This window comes from Ceratotherium simum, unplaced genomic scaffold, assembly GCF_057802395.1.
Source record: "Ceratotherium simum simum isolate JZ-2026a unplaced genomic scaffold, ASM5780239v1 HiC_scaffold_50, whole genome shotgun sequence".
NCBI classification, from domain to species: domain Eukaryota; kingdom Metazoa; phylum Chordata; class Mammalia; order Perissodactyla; family Rhinocerotidae; genus Ceratotherium; species Ceratotherium simum.
This window is the reverse complement of record NW_028261266.1, coordinates 58,938-76,600: the sequence shown is the minus strand read 5'-3', so window position 1 is coordinate 76,600 and position 17,663 is coordinate 58,938. Positions and strand designations below refer to the sequence as shown.

Genomic DNA, 17,663 nt, shown 5'->3' with positions numbered 1-17,663 from the left:
CCTTTTTGCAGAGCCAGTCACCAGGTAAGCACCTGCCTTGGCTGATTCCATGATTTCCTAAAATAACGTTATGAGGTTCATCTTCTTACCAACCCACTTTTCAGAAGAGCAAAGTAAAGCTCAGAGAGGTGTGTTGACATTCCCCAGACACACGGTTGGTAGATGGGACACTAACCACTGTGCTGTGGAGGCGGCAGCACTCGCCTATGGGGCAGCTAGTCCAGTACCTGTTGGGTGGTGGTGAAGACCTGGTACATGCATGGGAAGGCGGCAATGTAGGAGATGTTTCTATCCGGGTAAGCTGGTACCAGGGACTCCTCCACCTTCTCCATTGTGCCTGCCTTGGGGGTCGGCATTGAGTAGGCCTCATCCCGGGAGAGGGTTGACTCCTTTTCACACCAAGTGGACAAGGAGGAACAAATAGTGAGTGGCATCACCATGAGCCACCAGGAGGATCAGGGTCTGGAGCTCAGACCAGAAACTCCCATCACCTCAGGAACTTGGGCAAGAGGAGGGACCTGAGTGCCCACACAGAAAAAGGTTCCAGGCTTTAAAAGCATCATTTGATTTTGGGGAGAGTGATAAACAACCAGTACCTTCAAGGCTTTGTGTTAGCTGAGAAACAATAGCACCTCCCTGTATTAATAGCCTGTATTAAGAGCATTATCTCAGTGAGTCATCAACAAACGTCCCCACTGTAGATATTGAGAAACAGAGGGTTAGGGATTTCAAGGGGCTGCTGAAGATCACACAGGTCAGAACTGAGAACTGCCCCTACCATGGGCTGCATGACATTCCCTCTAAACTACCTGAGGCTTCATCAGCACCTGGCATGAAGCGGAAGGCTCTGGGGAAACCACATTCCTGGAAGGAACCCAGGGGATTCACCAGATTGACTGGGTTCTGGGTTCACCCCGGTCATCTCAGTGTCCTGGGTATGGAGACCACTATGTGCCCACACTTACCCCAGACCAGTGTTGGCCATTGTTCATCGCCAGATGCATCTGCCCCTTGTCTAGTGAGATGGAGGAGTTGAACCCATCAACCAGCTCCTTGACAATGTCCTGGGTGGAGCTCTACAAAGACAGAAACCAGTACCGTGCCAGTAAGCATGAGGGGCCATCCACCCACTTGGTGGTTCTATGTTACAGCAGACCCAGCAAACTAACACAGTCTATGAGGACACATTTAAGATGTTCCTGCAGCACTGCTGAAATGGCAACAGAATTGAATCATGTCAAGGTCCGACAACATTGAAAAGCTGAATTGCTGTGGCAAATGACTTCCTTTATGGGATATTATGAAGTCACACTAAGGCCACAGCTCCTGACCTGACAGCCCTACTGTGATTTGATGCAGTCTGTGAAATGACAAGTTGCACAGAAATGTATAGAATTGGAGGAACCAAGCTAATCGAAGCCTGGATTCCTCATCCACAAAACTTGTGAGATATTAAATATTTGTAGTTTTAAGATGCAAGGTATTGGGGCAACGCTTTCAGAGAGGAAGGGATAACTAACAGTCTAACAGCCCCCAAGATCTGGCCCTGCCCTCCTCCTTCTGCTCCTCTCTCTTCCCAGGCTCGCTCCAGCCACACTGGTCACCTTTCTAACCGCCTCAGGTCAAACTCACTTCTGCCTGCAAGTCTCTGTACCAGTGGTGCCTTCTCCCTGACACACTGCTCCCAGACTTGTGCAGGGATGGCTCTCTCTTGTCATTCTAGTCTCAGTAAATGTCACCCCAGTGAGGCCTTTCAGATCTTCCTACCCAGTGACTGCCATCTCATGTCTCACAACACCCTGCTTTGTTTTCAGGTTAGCACTTACTCTTTTCTTTCACATGTCGTGCTTCTGTGCTTTTGTCCTTCTCTCCTCCAGACTGAAAGCTCCTGGAAGAGAGAGACCATTTGGCACCTGGCACAGGGTGAGCCATAATCTCGGAATAAATAAATAAATAAATCTCTGAATAAATAAATAAATGGGGAGATCTTGGAGCTCTTCTTCCTGCCTCTGCCCAGCTCATTCCGTAGAAATGATCACTAATCGTAGGAGGTGCATATTGTTTCTGAAGCAGAGGCGTGGCCGAAATGACATTCTGCATGGCTCTTCCTGCCCCAATTGCTCCAGCAAAGCTCAGTGGGCACCATGAACCAGGAGGCTGCCTGTCCCCTGGTGGCCAGCACTAGCACTGCAGCCCCAGGCAGGAATCTTTCTTTGGGTGACCTCAAGGCAAAGGCTCTCCGGAGTCCCAGGATTAAAGCAGCAGGACCTGAAGGATTTCAGGGCTGTGGAAGGGACCTCAGAAGACACTCCTGCCGCCCTCTTTGCCACTCCCCTCTGGGGTGTCTAGTTTTCTCAGAAGGCATCCTCACCTCAGCCAGGGCAATGATTCCCCCTACTTCCAAATGAGGACCCCAAGGATCCAAGTATGAGTGGTCTTGTTCCTGGACCCTTAACTTTCAGTCCCTGGCTCTGTCTTGTTCTTCCCTACCGCAAGTCCTCATTCCCCAAGCTCCTCTCTGCCACGAAGGACCTTCAGGGAGTGGGAAGCATTTATCCGTGTCCTTGGAGGACAATGGGTCATTGGTAGAGAATCAAGGTCTACAGACTTTCCAAGCATGCAGAACCCTTGGGTACTGCCATTGCAAGAGCCCAATTTGTAGAGAAGGAAACTGAGACCTTCTCTCCTGGAGTCCCTGTCTATACTAGGGGATGAGGTATGCTCGGTCCACTTCCAGGAGCCTAGCACAGTAGACTGCAGGACCCCAGTCCCTGTCCTCTGGAGACTACTATGGAGTTGGCCCCTGCCCAGGCAGGACTGTGGGAAATTTAAGGATCGCCTTCATGCTATGGACCTCTGGACATGTTGCCAGGAGAATGGATGCCCCTACTCCATTGCAGAGCTGTCTCCAACCCCTCTCTCCTCTTTCCCTTGTCATTTTCAGGGTGTCTGCTCTTCTTAACCACCCTCCCATAGTCCCCAACTGTGAAGTCTGCTTCTGTTTGTGCATGCCTGCGTGCTTGTGGGGATGCAGGAAGGAAAATGGTCCAAACTGGGAGGGGTTGGGTAGGATCCTAGTCCAAACTAGGATCTTAGGGGCTTTCATTTCCAAAGTAAACATGACTGGAGGAGTTGGGCCCGGGCCTATGAAGCCGGTGTCCTCACTTTTCTTCTTGACTCTGACCACATACTGTGCCCTGGGCCTGCCTCTTTCTGAGCCTCAGTTTCCCAATTATACAAAGAGGGGCTGAATGCAGAATTTCATAAGCACAAGCACAGCAGGGCATGTTTTCAGGCTCCATCGACACTGGATGGGGTGTTGGAGTGGGCGAGCTCAAGTGGGCACAGGTGCACAGGCCTCCTAACATGGGCAGATGCTGGTGGATATGGAGCGGGAGCAGCCAGGTCTCCTGTTGAAGGCCCAGTGCTCACAAGCAGCCCCAGGACTGTGAGTGCCCCTGAGCCCTGCCTTGCCGCTGGCATGAGCACTGCACCAGCTCATGAGATGAATTCTTTGAGATCCTCTACCTGCAGCCTCCGAGTACCCCATATCTTCTGCAGCCCCATGGGCACCCCCAGTGCAGTCAGGCAGGTCCTCAGGGTGCTGGACCTGGTGGGCCTGCAAAGTCTGAGAGGAAGGAATCCCTTCTCTATTTTCCCCTGGCTTTGTTACATTTTCAATATGACAATTTTGTCATGGTATGACTGAACTTGAGCATATTTTCATACATTTAGGACTATTTATATATCATTTTCCGTGAACTGTGGGTTCATGTCTTTTGTCAATTTTTCTACTATGTGTTATTTTTCTTATCAATTTCTAGGAACTTTTTCTAGTTGGGGATATGAACCCTTTTGTGACATGAATTACAAATATTTCTTCTCAGTTTATCATTTCTTCCTTCTTTATTGTGATGTTTTGGTTTGGTTCAGGTTTTTTTTTTGGTATTTTTATTTGTTTGTTTTGCTATGTATTGTTAATATGTCACTTCTCCCCTCATTGATCTATAGATTCATACAATCACAATAAAGTATCTCAGCAGATATCTTGTGGACACTGACTATGCAATTTCAAAATCTCCATAGAAATACTAGTGGCCATATTTAGTCAAGACAATCTTGAAGGAGAATAAACTTGGAGGGCTTCTGCTACTAGATATGAAGCCTCGGTATAAAGCTACAGTCATCAGAGAGGTGGGCTGTCATAGTGCAAGGACAGCCACAAGGAGAAGTAGAAAGAATAGAGTCCTCCTGGGACCCAGACATACGAACACTTGTATGTGACAGAAGAGTCAGGCAGAGCACTGGGGAAAAGACAGTCTTCTCAGTAAATGGCCCAGGGACACTGGTTACCCACACAGGAAAGAAATTCATTGTGACTCCTACTCACACCATAAACAAAAGTCAATTCCAGGTGGATTTTACATCCAAATGTGGGTGTTTAAAACAATGACATTTGTAGTAGATAATATAGGATAATATTCTCATGACTTTGGGACAGGCAAAGGTTTCTTACACAGATCACAGGGTACATTAAACATAGAGACAAAAATTAATAAATTGAACCTTAAGAGAAGTCAAGATAGCGGCATAGGCAGACTCGGAACTCACCTCCTCCCATGGCCAGCAGACATACAACTATTCTTGGAAAAATTACCCCTGAGAGAGAACTGAAAACTGGATAAGCGGAACCCCTGCAACAAGTGGCTGTCCTAACTGAGGTAGAAGTGGCAGAAATTCCCTTCTGGAGACAAAAAACGTCACTTTCACAAGCCACAAGACTTCACGGCCATGCAGAGGGAACCCAAAGGTATGCAGCCTTCCCTGGAGGAGTGGGGGACCTGAGCCAGGGAGGAGAGTGTTGCTGCTATAGGCAATTTTTGGACCCAACACAACTGAGACAAGTGTCATAATATCTGGCTTTGCTGGCTACTAACAACAACAGGGAGTACCCCTAGAAAAGCTGGGTCACAAAGAATTTAAAGCCAGCTCTTAAAGGGCCCATACACAAATTCACCCATTTCAGAAAGCAACCTAAAATCACCAGAAAGAAAGGTGCACAGTCCTTTGGTGAAAAGAGACTCGCCTGATAGGCTCTGGGTGCATCTCCATGAAAGGTGAGACCTCTCGAGGGACTGGGACATTGGTGGCAGCCATTGTTGTGACCTGGTATGGGTATGGGCATGCTGACATACATGCTGACAGACACCATTGGAGTTCTCCCTGTGACCTGCTAGTCCAGGGTCTGCCTCACCCACTAGAGCACCGATTTAATCCAACTCAGCCAAGGAAAGCAGCCCACTCTAAGGACTGGCGCCACCCAAAAACAAGCCTTTGGGCAACTTGTGGGCCTGCAGAAGCAAGCTGCCTGGATTCTCTGCAGCCTGGCAAGTGGGTCCACCTCTGTGGGGCAGGGTGTGCATGAGGAGTGGGTGGAGCGTGTGGGGCATTATTGGAGTCTGTGGGGCTCCTGCCTTGCAGCAACTGGATCTACTTCAGGGGGTCGGGGTGTGCGTACCGGGCAGGACTGTGTTGACTGTGTGTGTGGCCCTGTGGGTGGTGGGGCTTGTCAGCTGCAGAAGACGTGTGCTTCTCAAACAGCCACATAGGGGATCAGCCCCACCTTCCAAAGCCTGAAACAACTGGGTGCTCTTGTGCCTGGGGCCAGCCCCACCCAGCTGCAATCCTCAGAGAGCTGACAAGAGCCTTATAGGCCAGAGGCTTATAGCAATTGTAAGCCCCTGAGCCTAACAACCAGCTACACTGGTGGCCTACTCACTTAATAGAAAAACTGCAACAGGAATGTGCTATTAGATCTTGCAGTCAACTGTGCTGGGGCTCCCCACACCCGATAAAGAGACTGAAGGGCCCACAACAACCACACGCAGCTGAGCATTATAACCAGCTGGCCATGGAGACAGCTTAGCCTCCCTGGGCACCTATGGCAAGAGCAACCCTGCCACAACAGAAGGACACACGTAGCCCAGAGAGGGGTCACTCCTGGAATATTTGGAACTGGTGATGAGAGGGAAGCACACTGCTGGGCCTCATAAGGCATCTCTTACATAAGGCCACCTCTCCAAGATCAGGAGACGTAGCTGACCTACCTAATACATAGATAAAAGCACAGAGAAAGGCAAAATGAGGAGGCAAAGGAATATGTTCCAAGTTAGGGAATAGGACAAAATCCCAGAAAATGAACTAAATGAAACAGAAATGAGCAATCTATCTGACAGAGAGTTCAAACAAAGAGTCATAAGGATGCCCACCGATCTTGGGAGAATAATGGATGAACTCAGTGAGAATGTCAGCAAAGAAATGGAAGATATAAAAAAGAACCAATCAGAAATAAAAAAGAACCAATCAGAAATGAAGAATACCGTACTGGAAATAAAAAATTCACGAGAGGGACTTAAAAGCAGAGTAGAGGATACAGAACAGATCAGCAAGCTGGATGAAGGAGTAGAGGAAATCACCCAAGCTGAAGAGATAAAAGAAAAAAGAATTAAAAAGAGTGAGAACAGTATAAGGGACCTCTGGGACAATATCAAGCGCATTAACATCCGTGTTATAGGTGTCCCAGAAGGAGAAGAGGCAGACAAAGGGGCAGAGAATCTATTTGAAGAAATAATAGCTGAAAACTTCCCTAACCTAAGGAAGGAAACAGACATCCAGGTACAGGAAGCACAGAGAGCAGCAAAAAAGAAAAACCCAAAGAGGCCCACACAAAGACACATCATAATTGAAATGTCCAGAATTAAAGATAAAAAGAGAATCGTAAAAGCCACAAGAGAAAGACAAGTTACATACAAAGGAAACCCCATAAGGCTATCAGCTGACTTCTCAGCAGAAACCTTACAGGCTAGAAGAGAGTGGCATAATATATTTAAAGTGCTAAAAAGAAAAAACCTACAGCCAAGAACACTCTACCCTGCAGGATGGAGAGATAAAGAGTTCCCCAGACAAGCAAAAATTAAAGGAGTTTGTCACCAAGAAACCAGTCCTGCAAGAAATGGTAAAGGGACTTATTTAAGGGGGAAAGAGAAGCTCACAAATAGGAAAAAATTATCTATTTCCATGATAAGAGGGTAATGATACAAACACACAAAAAAGAGGTTACACAAGATATCAAAAACATAAAATGTGGGAGAAGGGGAGTAAAAGAGTAGAGCTCTTAGAAAGAAGTCAAACTAAAGAGACCATCAGCTTAATATAGATTGCTATATATGTAGGTTATTATATATGACCCTCATGGTAATCACAAACCAGAAACCTATAATAAATATACAAAAAACTAAGAGAAAGGAACCCAAACATAATACTAAAGAAAGTCATCAAATCACAAGGGAAGAGAGAAAGAGAAGAAGAAAGGAACAGAGAAGAACTACTAAAACACCAAAAAATGGCAGTAAGTACATACTTATCAATAGCTACTTTAAATGTCACTGGACTAAATGCTCCAATTAAAAGGCATAGGGTGGCTGATTGGATAAAAAAAACAAGATCCATATATATGCTGCATCCAAGAGACACACTTCAGACCTAAAGACACTCACAAACTGAAAGTGAAAGGATGGAAAAAGATTCTCCATGCAAACGGCAATAAAAAGAAAGCTGGGGTAGCAATACTCATATCAGACAAAATAGACTTTAAAACAAAAACTGTAACAGGAGACAAAGAAGGGCACTACATAATGATCAAGGGAACAATCCAACAAGAGGATATACACTCATAAATATCTATACACCCGACATACGAGCACCTAATATATAAAGCAATTATTAACAGACATAAAAGAGAAATAGACAGTAACACAATAATAGTAGGAGACTTTAACACTCCACTTACACCAATGGATAGATCATCCAAACAGAAGATCCATAAGGAAACACTGGCCTTAAACAACACACTAGACCAGATGGACTTAGTAGATATATACAGAATGCTCCATCCAGAAACTGAAGAATACACATTCTTTTCAAATGCACATGGAACATTCTCCAGGACTGATCACCTATTAGGCCACAAAACAAGTCTCCATAAATTTAAGAAGACTGAAATAATACCAAGCATCTTTTCTGACCACAACATTATGAAACTAGAAATCAACTATAGGAAGAAAATCAGAAAAGCTACAAATACATGGAGATTAAACAAAATGCTACTGAATAACGACTGGGTCAATGAAGAAATCAAAGAAGAAATCAAAAAATACCTGGAAACAAATGAAAATGAAAATACGACATGCCAGAATTTACAGGATACAGCAAAAGCAGTTCTAAGAGGGAAATTTGTAGCAATACAGGCCTATCTCAACAAATAGAAAAATCTCAATTAAACAATCTAACAGTGCACCTAAAGGAACCGGAAAAAGTGGAAAAAAAGAACAAACAAAGCCCCAAATAAGCAGAAGGAGGGAAATAATAAAAATCAGAGCAGAAATAAATGAAATAGAGACTAAAAAACAATAGAAAAAAATCAATGAAACCAAGAGCTGGTTCTTTGAAAAGATAAACAAAATTAACAAACCTTTAGCTAGACTCACCAAGAAAAAAAGAGAGAAGGCTCAAATAAGTAAAATTAGAAATGAAAGAGGAGAAATTACAATAGACACCTTAGAAATACAAAAGATTATAAGAGAATACTATGAAAAGCTATATGCCAACAAACTGGATAATCTAGAAGAAATGGATAAATTCTTGGAGTCATACAACCTTCCAAAACTGAATCAAGAAGAAATAGAGAATTTGAATAGACCAATCACCAGTAAGGAGATCAAAACAGTAATCAAAAACCTCCCAAAAAATAAAAGTCCAGGACCAGATGGCTTCCCTGGTGAATTCTACCAAACATTCAATGAAGACTTACTACCTATTCTTCTCAGACTCTCAAAAAATTGGGGAGGAGAGGAAGCTTCCTAACTCATTCTACAAAGCGAACATTACCCAGATACTAAATCCAGACAAGGACAGCACAATAAAAGAAAATTACAGGCCAATATCACTGATGAACATAGATGCAAAAATCCTCAACAAAATGCTAGCAAATTTCATACAACAATACATTAAAAAGATCATACACCATGACCAAGTGGGATTTATTCCAGGGACACAGGGATGGTTCAACATCTGCAAATTAATCAATGTGATACACCACATTAACAAAATGAGGAATAAAAACCACATGATCATCTCAACAGATGCAGAGAAAGCATTTGACAAGATCCAACATCCATTTATGATAAAAACTGTGCATAAAATGAGTATAGAAGGAAAGTACCTCAACATAATAAATGCCATATATGAAAAACCCACAGCCAACGTCATACTCAATGGGGAAAAACTGAAAGCCAACCCTCCGAGAACAGGAACAAGACAAGGGTGCCCACTCTCACCTCTCTTATTCAACACAGTACTGGAGGTTTTGGCCAGAGCAATTAGGCAAGAAAAATGAATCCAAATAGGCAATGAAGAAGTGAAACTCTCGCTGTTTGCAGACAACATGATTTTATATATAGAAAACCCGAAAGAACCCGTTGGAAAACTATTAGAAATAATCAATAACTACAGCAAAGTTGCAGGGTACAAAATCAACTTACAAAAAAGAGTTGCATTTCTATACTCTAATAACAAACTAACAGAAAGAGAACTCAAGAAGACAATCTCATCTACAATTGCAACAAAAAGAATAAAACATCTAGGAATAAATTTAACCAAGGTGGTGAAAGACCTACACAATGAAAACTATAAGACATTATTGAAAGAAATCGATGATGACATAAAGAAATGGAAAGATATTCCATGCACACGGATTGGAAGAATAAACATAGTCCAAATGTCCATACTACCTAAAGCAATCTGCAGATTCAATGCAATCCCAATCAGAATCCCAATGACATTCTTCACGGAATAGAACAAAGAATCCTAAAACTCATATGGGGCAACAAAAGACCCCAAAGAGCTAAAGCAATCCTGAGAAAAAGAACAAAGCTGGAGGCATCACAATCCCTGACTTCAAAATATACTACAAAGCTATAGTAATCAAACACCATGGTAGTGATACATAAACAGACACACAGATCAATGGAATAGAATTGAAAGCCCAGAAATAAAACCACACATCTATGGACAGCTAGTCTTTGACAAAGGAGCTAAGAACATCCAATGGAGAAAGGAAAGTCTCTTCAATAAATGGTGTTGGGAAAACTGGACAGCCACATGCAAAAGAATGAAAGTAGACCATTATCTTTTGCCATACACAAAAATTAACTCAAAATGCATCAAAGACTTGAAGATAAGACGCGAAATCATAAAACTCCTAGAAGAAAGTATAGGCAGTACACTCTTTGACATGGGTCTTAGAAGGATCTTTCCGGATACTGTGTCTACTCAGACAATGGAAACAAAAAATAAACAAGTGGGACTTCATCAGACTAAAGAGCTTCTGCAAGGCAAAGGAAAATAGGAACAAAACAAAAAGACAACCCACGAACTTGGAGAAAATATTTACAAATCATATATCTGACAAGGGGTTAATCTCCAAAATATATAAAGAACTCACACAACTGAATAACAAAAGCAAACAACCCGATCAAAAAATGGGCAGGGGATATGAACACACAGTTTTGCAAAGAAGATATACAGACGGCGAATAGGCACATAAGAAGATGTTTAACATCACTAATCATCAGGGAAATGCAAATCAAAACTATACTAAGATATCACTTTACACTCGTTAGAATGGCTATAATCACCAAGACAAAAAATAACAAACGTTGGAAAGGATATGGAGAAAACGGACCCTCATACACTGCTGGCAGGAATGCAAACTGGTACAGACACTATGGAAAACAGTATGGAGATTTCTCAAAAAATTAAAAATAGAAATACCATATGACCCAGCTATCCCACTACTGGATATTTATCCAAAGAACTTAACATCAACAATTCAAAGAGACTTTATGCACGCCTATGTTCATTGCAGCATTCTTCACTATAGCCAAGAAGTGGAAGCAACCCAAGTGCCCATCAACTGATGATTGGATAAAGAAGATGTGGTATACATACATACAATGGAATACTACTCAGCCATAAAAAAAGACAAAACCATCCGATTTGCAACAATATGGATGGACCTTGAGGGTATTATGTGAAGCGAAATAAGCCAGACAGAGAAAGACAAGCACCATATGATTTCACTCACATGTGGAAGATAAACTAACACACGACACACAGACAAAGACAACAGTTTAGTGGTTACCAGAAGGTAAGAGGGTTGGGGGGTGGCACAAGGGATGAAGGGGAGCATTTGTATGGGGACTGACAAATAATGTACAACTGAAATTTCACAGTGTTATAAACTATTATGACCTCAATAAAATAAAAAAAATAAAGTAAAAACTGCACTACTTTCCCAAATGTCCAAGCATGGATGAACAAAATACGGTATATACAAGCAACGGAATAATATTCAGTTTTAAAAAGGAAGGAAATTCTGACACATGCCACAACAAGGCGAACTTTGAGGACGTTATGCTAAGTGAAATAAGCCAGTCACAAAAGGACAAATATTGTAGGATTCCACTTACATGAGGTCTCTAGAGTAGTCAAATTGAGAGAGGCAGAAAGTAGAATGGTGGGTGCCAGAGGCTGGAGGGAGGAATGGGGAGTTAGTGTTTAATGGATGCAGAGTTTCAGTTTGGGAAGACGAAAAGGTCTGGAGACGGATGGTGGTGATGGTTGCACAGCAATGAGAATGTGCTTAATGCCACTGAGCTGTACATTTACAAATGGTAAAAGAAAAGAAACACTTCGAATTGTTTTGTGCTATAACACATGATCACAGTTTTTCTTTTAAATTATGTTTGCAGCAGTTGTGCCTGTTCTAAAAGTTCTCAAAGTAGTCAATTTAAAAGTTTCATTTTACCTTTTAGAACAACAACAACAACAAGGTAATTTCTAGAATCAAGGGGTGGCTAACCTCTGCCCTTGGCCATGAACCCAGCCCTCTTCACTACCCATGGGGTCTGCCCGAAAGCTCTGCCGTGTGTCACCCCACTCTCCAGCCGCCTCCCTCCCTCCCCTGTCAGCCCTTCACCCTCCATAGGGCAGTCTTCCTCATGCTCAGTGACTTACTTGCACTGTTTATGGATCCACGGAAGCCTTACCTTAGCATTTCTTTTCTCCACCATCACGATGTCCTTCTTCAGTCCCACTTCATGTGCTACTCAAACCAGATGATCAGACCTGTCTACACCTCGCCTGTCTCTTCCCTGCTCTGCCTTTGCCTACAGGATCCCCAACTCTGGAAGGTGCCGCCTCTGTCTCCCATCACCCAAACCCCACTCTTTTAGAGCCTAGATCAGTCGCCACTTCCTCCAAGAAGCTTTCCCTGTTCCTCTTTCTCCATTGCAGGGATGGACAAGCTACAGCCCGTGGCCAAATCCAGCCTGCCACCTGTTTTGATAAAATAGTTTTATTGGGACACAGCCTGCCTGTTTATTTATCCGCTGACTGTGGCCACATGTCCTACAAAGTCTGCAAGATAATAGGTAGTTCTGCAATTGAAAGTAAAATTCAAACACCCTCTTGACTGCACGCAAGTGCATTAAGTGTTCAGCACATTTAAGGATAATCTCTAAGCCTGCAGGAACACCATTAGCTTGTACACGTGGTTGAGTAAACAAAACAGGCACAAAGGCACAATCTGCCAAAAAAAAAAAGTTTACATGCGGCAGAGTCTACAGTGGCCCCCAAACGCTAGCAGGATCTCCAGTCCCTCTGCCCGCGCTCCAGGACCAGCACCTGCCAGGTGTCTCGACACAGATACCCTGTACTTGTACCTTGTCAGCATCAGCTGCTCAAGAGGGACTCCTGATCAGCCCTGGGTGCTGGAGGCCCAGCCCAGGATGGCCCACCTCCAGTCAAGGTCTCTTAGGAGAATCTGTGACATCAAATTCCAATCACAGCACAAGACAGTGAGCCAGGCTGTGTCTTCAGAGTTCATGCTGTACTATACCTGCTTTCATCAGAAGCGCAGGCTACTGTGATATCACAGAATTATAGCTCAAGGAAGCAGAACACGTACATTTATATGACAATCACTAGAGAGGTAATCTCAGTGAGGCTAGACTTATCAAGGACTGGATAAACTACATCTTTTGAGATTATCCATCTCACTTTGTTCTGATTCCAAACCTGCTGTTGAATAATTCACCTCCCCAGATATCCTGATATTAAAGGGGGTGACGTAGTCTTTCATGCATTTGGTTAGCAAGTGCATTGATAAACCCAGAGCTGAGAGCCAGGTCCCAGGGCCCCTGGTCGACCCAGGTACTGCCACTCCCTGAGTGCTGGTACGACCTCCATATGAGAGGGCATCTTCACCACATCTCCCACCACAATGCACTAACTGGCCAACACCATGCACTAAATGGTCAACAGCATGTTAAATTAGTTCGTTCTAAATAAGAACAAATGGGTTCTGATTACCACTGAAATAAGGCACAATCACTCTCCTGAGCCCACAGAACCCATTTATTATATACTTGTTGATTGATTAAAATGATAAAAAGTTATGAAATAAACAGCTAAAGGTGCCTGGCAATTTTCATTTTGTTTGTTTGCTTAATGCTGGTTAATTGCTAACACCTGCTGGCATCAGTGTTTGCTCTCTCTTAAACGCTTCCATTTCTATGGAATTCACATTTCTAGGTACTGGAGTCTCTATGTGTATGTACTATCAGAAGACAAACATTCCAGAAGGTAAATGTGCATTGACTTATACCATACTGATTTTCAAAGAAATATCTCCGCACTATCTTTTCAGTTTCCATAACAAACAACAAGATTTCACAGCTTAGATCTATCAGCCAATGATTATAAATTCCAAAAAACTCCAGATTAGCCTTTGAACTTGACAACAAAGGAAAAAAAGCTATTACCATTTGTTTCATACTTTCCTGTTTATAATTCACTAAAGATAGTACAACAGAACTAGGTTTCAGAAGCAGCATCTGGGTAAGAACTGCAGTTAGCACACTAACAAAAAGTGAAAGTTAGAATAAAAACATCAAAGATGTTAATGTTAAAACTAAGTCTAGTGCTTAGAAAAACAGTTGTATAAACTAAAGTAAAAAATGATAATGTTTTTGGGAAAAAATAAAGCTCTAATCCATAACATAATTTAACAAAAAACTTAAAGTATGGGTGGATCTGATGGCAAAAGCAAGAACTTCTTTACGTGCAAACAAAATCCTAGTAATTAGTGAACAATACAAAAAGAAAAATCAGGAGTATAATCACTTACTGAGTAGGAAGTAGAGAGATTTGAGTTTTATAAATCTACCATATATAAAAATATGTTTTGTAAGACCAACTCTTAACTGAAATAAGGAGAAAATCATATAGAACACTACAAGGGGGTATGGCGTAGGAGAATCTGAAATGTACTAAAAGCATTTTACTTTATTTTTATATTTTTATTACTTGGGATAAGGCACAATAAACCTTTTGTCTTCCAAGTGCACACCTTCAGTCTTTGCCTCATTTGAGGGTGGGCTGCATTCTGTACGCTCCCACAATCACTTCTAGCACACATCTCCTTGACTATACGGAGATTTCTTCATCATCAACTGCATCAAAGTGATCCAGGGCACTTTCATAAATATATGGGTGACTATTTCTGAGATATGAAACATATATGTATTGATCCTCAGGCATTATTCTCATATAAAATAACATTTGTTTTAATATCCCTATATATGAGATCTTTCCTCAAGCAGAATGTTCAGTTTCAGAGAGCAATCTAGAATGGAGATTCATACAGGTTCATGATGAAAACCAGCATGCAGGACCATTTCAAAGATAGATCAGAATGCTGCAGTCAGCTGAGTTTCAGAAATACCAAAAAAGCTTGAAAAAGATACTTTAAAAAAAATTTTGCCTATAAAATTAAATACCTGTGTTTTATGGACTCAAAGTGGTTAAAAAAATTTGTTTATGTGTGTGTGAGTCCAAAGAGAATTCTAAAATGTGTCAATGTATCTCTGTCAATATATACTATGCTACATAAGGCAAGCTGGATGGGCCAAATTCACCCCAACAAAGAACGGAAGGACAGGTCACAGCCTGATGCCCCAGCCCACAGGTTACTGGCCCATCAAGTCTTCACCCTGCTCACGCGGCCTCTTGGGAAAGCTCAATGCTTGGTGTCTAATTCCTACTGCTGGCATTCCTCCAGGAAAGGGCTCTGATGTGGGTCAACAGCAAGACAAAGGACCACAGGAAGAGAAAGTCTGAATAGAAGGAGCAAGAAGGTATTTAGAAATGGACAACTGCTAAGCCTTTGGGTTCAGGCCAAGCCCCAGCTAGTAATAGAGAGTGTGCCTCCTTAAAGTATTCCAGCAGATAGTACAAGGAGATGAACCAAGTGCCAGCACGGGCCGTCCTGAGCCGCAATACCAGCAGCCTTGCAGCACCACCCAGGCAGCCAGCATCTGCATCTCTAGGGGCACGCATGTCCACCTCTTCTTAACAATCCACCAGACAGGATTTTAAAATAATGTTTGCACAACATCACCTATACAATATTCTTGCCAAAAAGGTTTGACCTAAATCTAATATTGAGGAAACTCAGAAAAATCCAAGTTGTGGCAACTCTAAGAGTGAATGCCGTGGGCTCTTCAGAAATGTCAGTGTCGTGAGAGAGAAGGAAAACACAAACACTGTTCTAGGTGAAAGTAGACTAGGTAGACATGGCAGCTAAAGACATCACATGGCCCTCCTCTGAATCCTGGGTTGGAAACAACCCGGCTACAGAGGATATTCTGATACAGGTGGGAAGTTTTGAATATTATTGCATCAAAGTTAATGGGTGTGATATAACATTATGGTTATGCAGGTAAACTTCCTTATTGGGAGATATGTGATAAAGTACTCATGAAAGAACCAGCATGATCTAAAACTTGAACATGATTTGGAAAACACGTGCTATGATAGATAGATAGATAGATAGATGGATAGTTGATTGATAGACAGATGAGACAGACAGATGATTGATAGATAGAAAGATGGTAGAGAGCTAGATTCGAGTAGATACAGGCAGACAGACAGACAGACATAGATAACACATGAATGTGGCAAATGTGAGTCTAGGTGAAGCGTCTATTAGTATTCATTGCACTATTCTTTCTACATTTTCTATAAGTTTGAAATTTTTCAAAATAACTTGGGGAAAATACTTGTAGTGCTCTAGCATCTGAAATGAAACAGTTATAGAAAGTTTGACTATACAATAATACAACATCAATTTAAAGTTGAAATAAAAATTTTAAAAGTGCTTTCTACAAAATCTCTGTATACATATAGCTAGATATATGAAAATAAATCAAATTGTTTCACACAAGTCTATAATATTTTAGCTGCATTCCATAAAGAGATCATCACAAACATGAATTATATATCACACTCCTGGCCAATGTAAGCACCTAATGAGTATCCCACACATTTTGGCACTTTGCTGAAAGCAGTTTCACACTTTATTATGCAATGTCCTGTACTGTTTCTAATATTTTCTAAATTACGTTCCAAGAAGACTCAAGGGCAGAAACTTTGGATTGTTATTTCTTTTGTATCTGCTACAATGTAGATCACTAAAGAAGGTTAACAAAATATTTGTTAAGGTGAAAACTGCAGCTTCCTAAATGCTTCCATAGATAATGATCAATTTACAAAAATTAAAGAAAATTCACATTTTCCATGGCCAGTGGGTTTGAGACTCACACTGAATTCAGTTTCAGTTGTTAAAAACATGGACGTGAGAAGGGAGCTGAGCACCCCTTGGTCTGTGTGTAGGTCTCAGTGCCTCCCAGGGCACAGGTGGAGTGTGCCTTTCCACCCAGACAGCCCCACCTCTGCTCACAAGAGCCCCCTGTCCTTCCCCTTCCTCCAGGGGACCCTTCCTTTGGGATTCTACATGTGCTGCCAAAACCACATCTGCTACTTTGAGGTAAAGCTGTGTTGTAAATGCTCCCTCCCTCACTAGTCAATTCTATACCATCAATGGTGCTAGCTGATTGAATATTAAAACTGTGAAAGTCTTCAGCTTTATGTACATATGTATTCAGTGCATATTTTTCTATTATGCCATAAAAGTATATAGCACACCCATTAAGATGGTTACTATTATTAAAAAAAAAAAGAAAAGAAAGTGTTGGCGAGGATGTGGAGAAATTGGAACCGCTGTGACTGTTGGTGGGAATGTAAAATAGTTACAGCCACTATGGAAGATAGTATGGTGGTTACTCACAAAATTAAACAAAGAATTACCATATGATCCAATAATTCTACTTCTGCATATATACCCAAAAGAACTGAAAGCAGGATCTAGAAGAGATATGTGTACACCCATGTTCAAAGCAGCATTATTAACAACAGCTAAAATGTGAAAGCAGCCCAAGTGTCCACTGAGAGATAAATGGATTCCCAAAATGTGATATATACATACGACGGGATATTATTCAGCCTTAAAAGGGAAGGAGATTCTCACACCTGCTGCAACATGAATGAACCTTGAGGACACTGTGCTGAGTGAAATTAGCCAGTCACAAAAGGACAAATACTGTATGATTCCACTTACAGGAAGTCTCTGGAGAATGGTGGGT

At 42.1% G+C, this 17,663-nt stretch overlaps 2 protein-coding genes across 33 annotated transcripts in view; one reads left to right on the top strand and one right to left on the bottom strand.

Moving 5' to 3' along the window:
* LOC147911169 (uncharacterized) overlaps positions 1-17,663 on the top strand; it is a 159,688-nt gene that overhangs the window by 88,167 nt on the left and 53,858 nt on the right. The window lies entirely within an intron of this gene.
* Positions 1-17,663, bottom strand: part of LOC147911170 (uncharacterized) — a 90,265-nt gene that overhangs the window by 23,720 nt on the left and 48,882 nt on the right. For 11 of the 13 annotated variants that reach the window (XR_015551497.1, XR_015551494.1, XR_015551492.1 and 8 more), the window contains 2 exons: positions 1,827-1,888; positions 966-1,076 (listed from right to left, as the gene is read on the bottom strand). Coding sequence is in view for 1 of the 13 variants with exons in the window: in XM_087428467.1 (XP_087284593.1) it covers positions 966-985 (20 nt within the window). In the remaining 12 variants the exon portion in view is untranslated. Of the gene's footprint in view, positions 1-227; positions 390-965; positions 1,077-1,826; positions 1,889-17,663 lie in introns of all 13 variants that reach the window. The other 2 variants (XR_015551495.1, XR_015551500.1) reach the window with 2 other exon arrangements.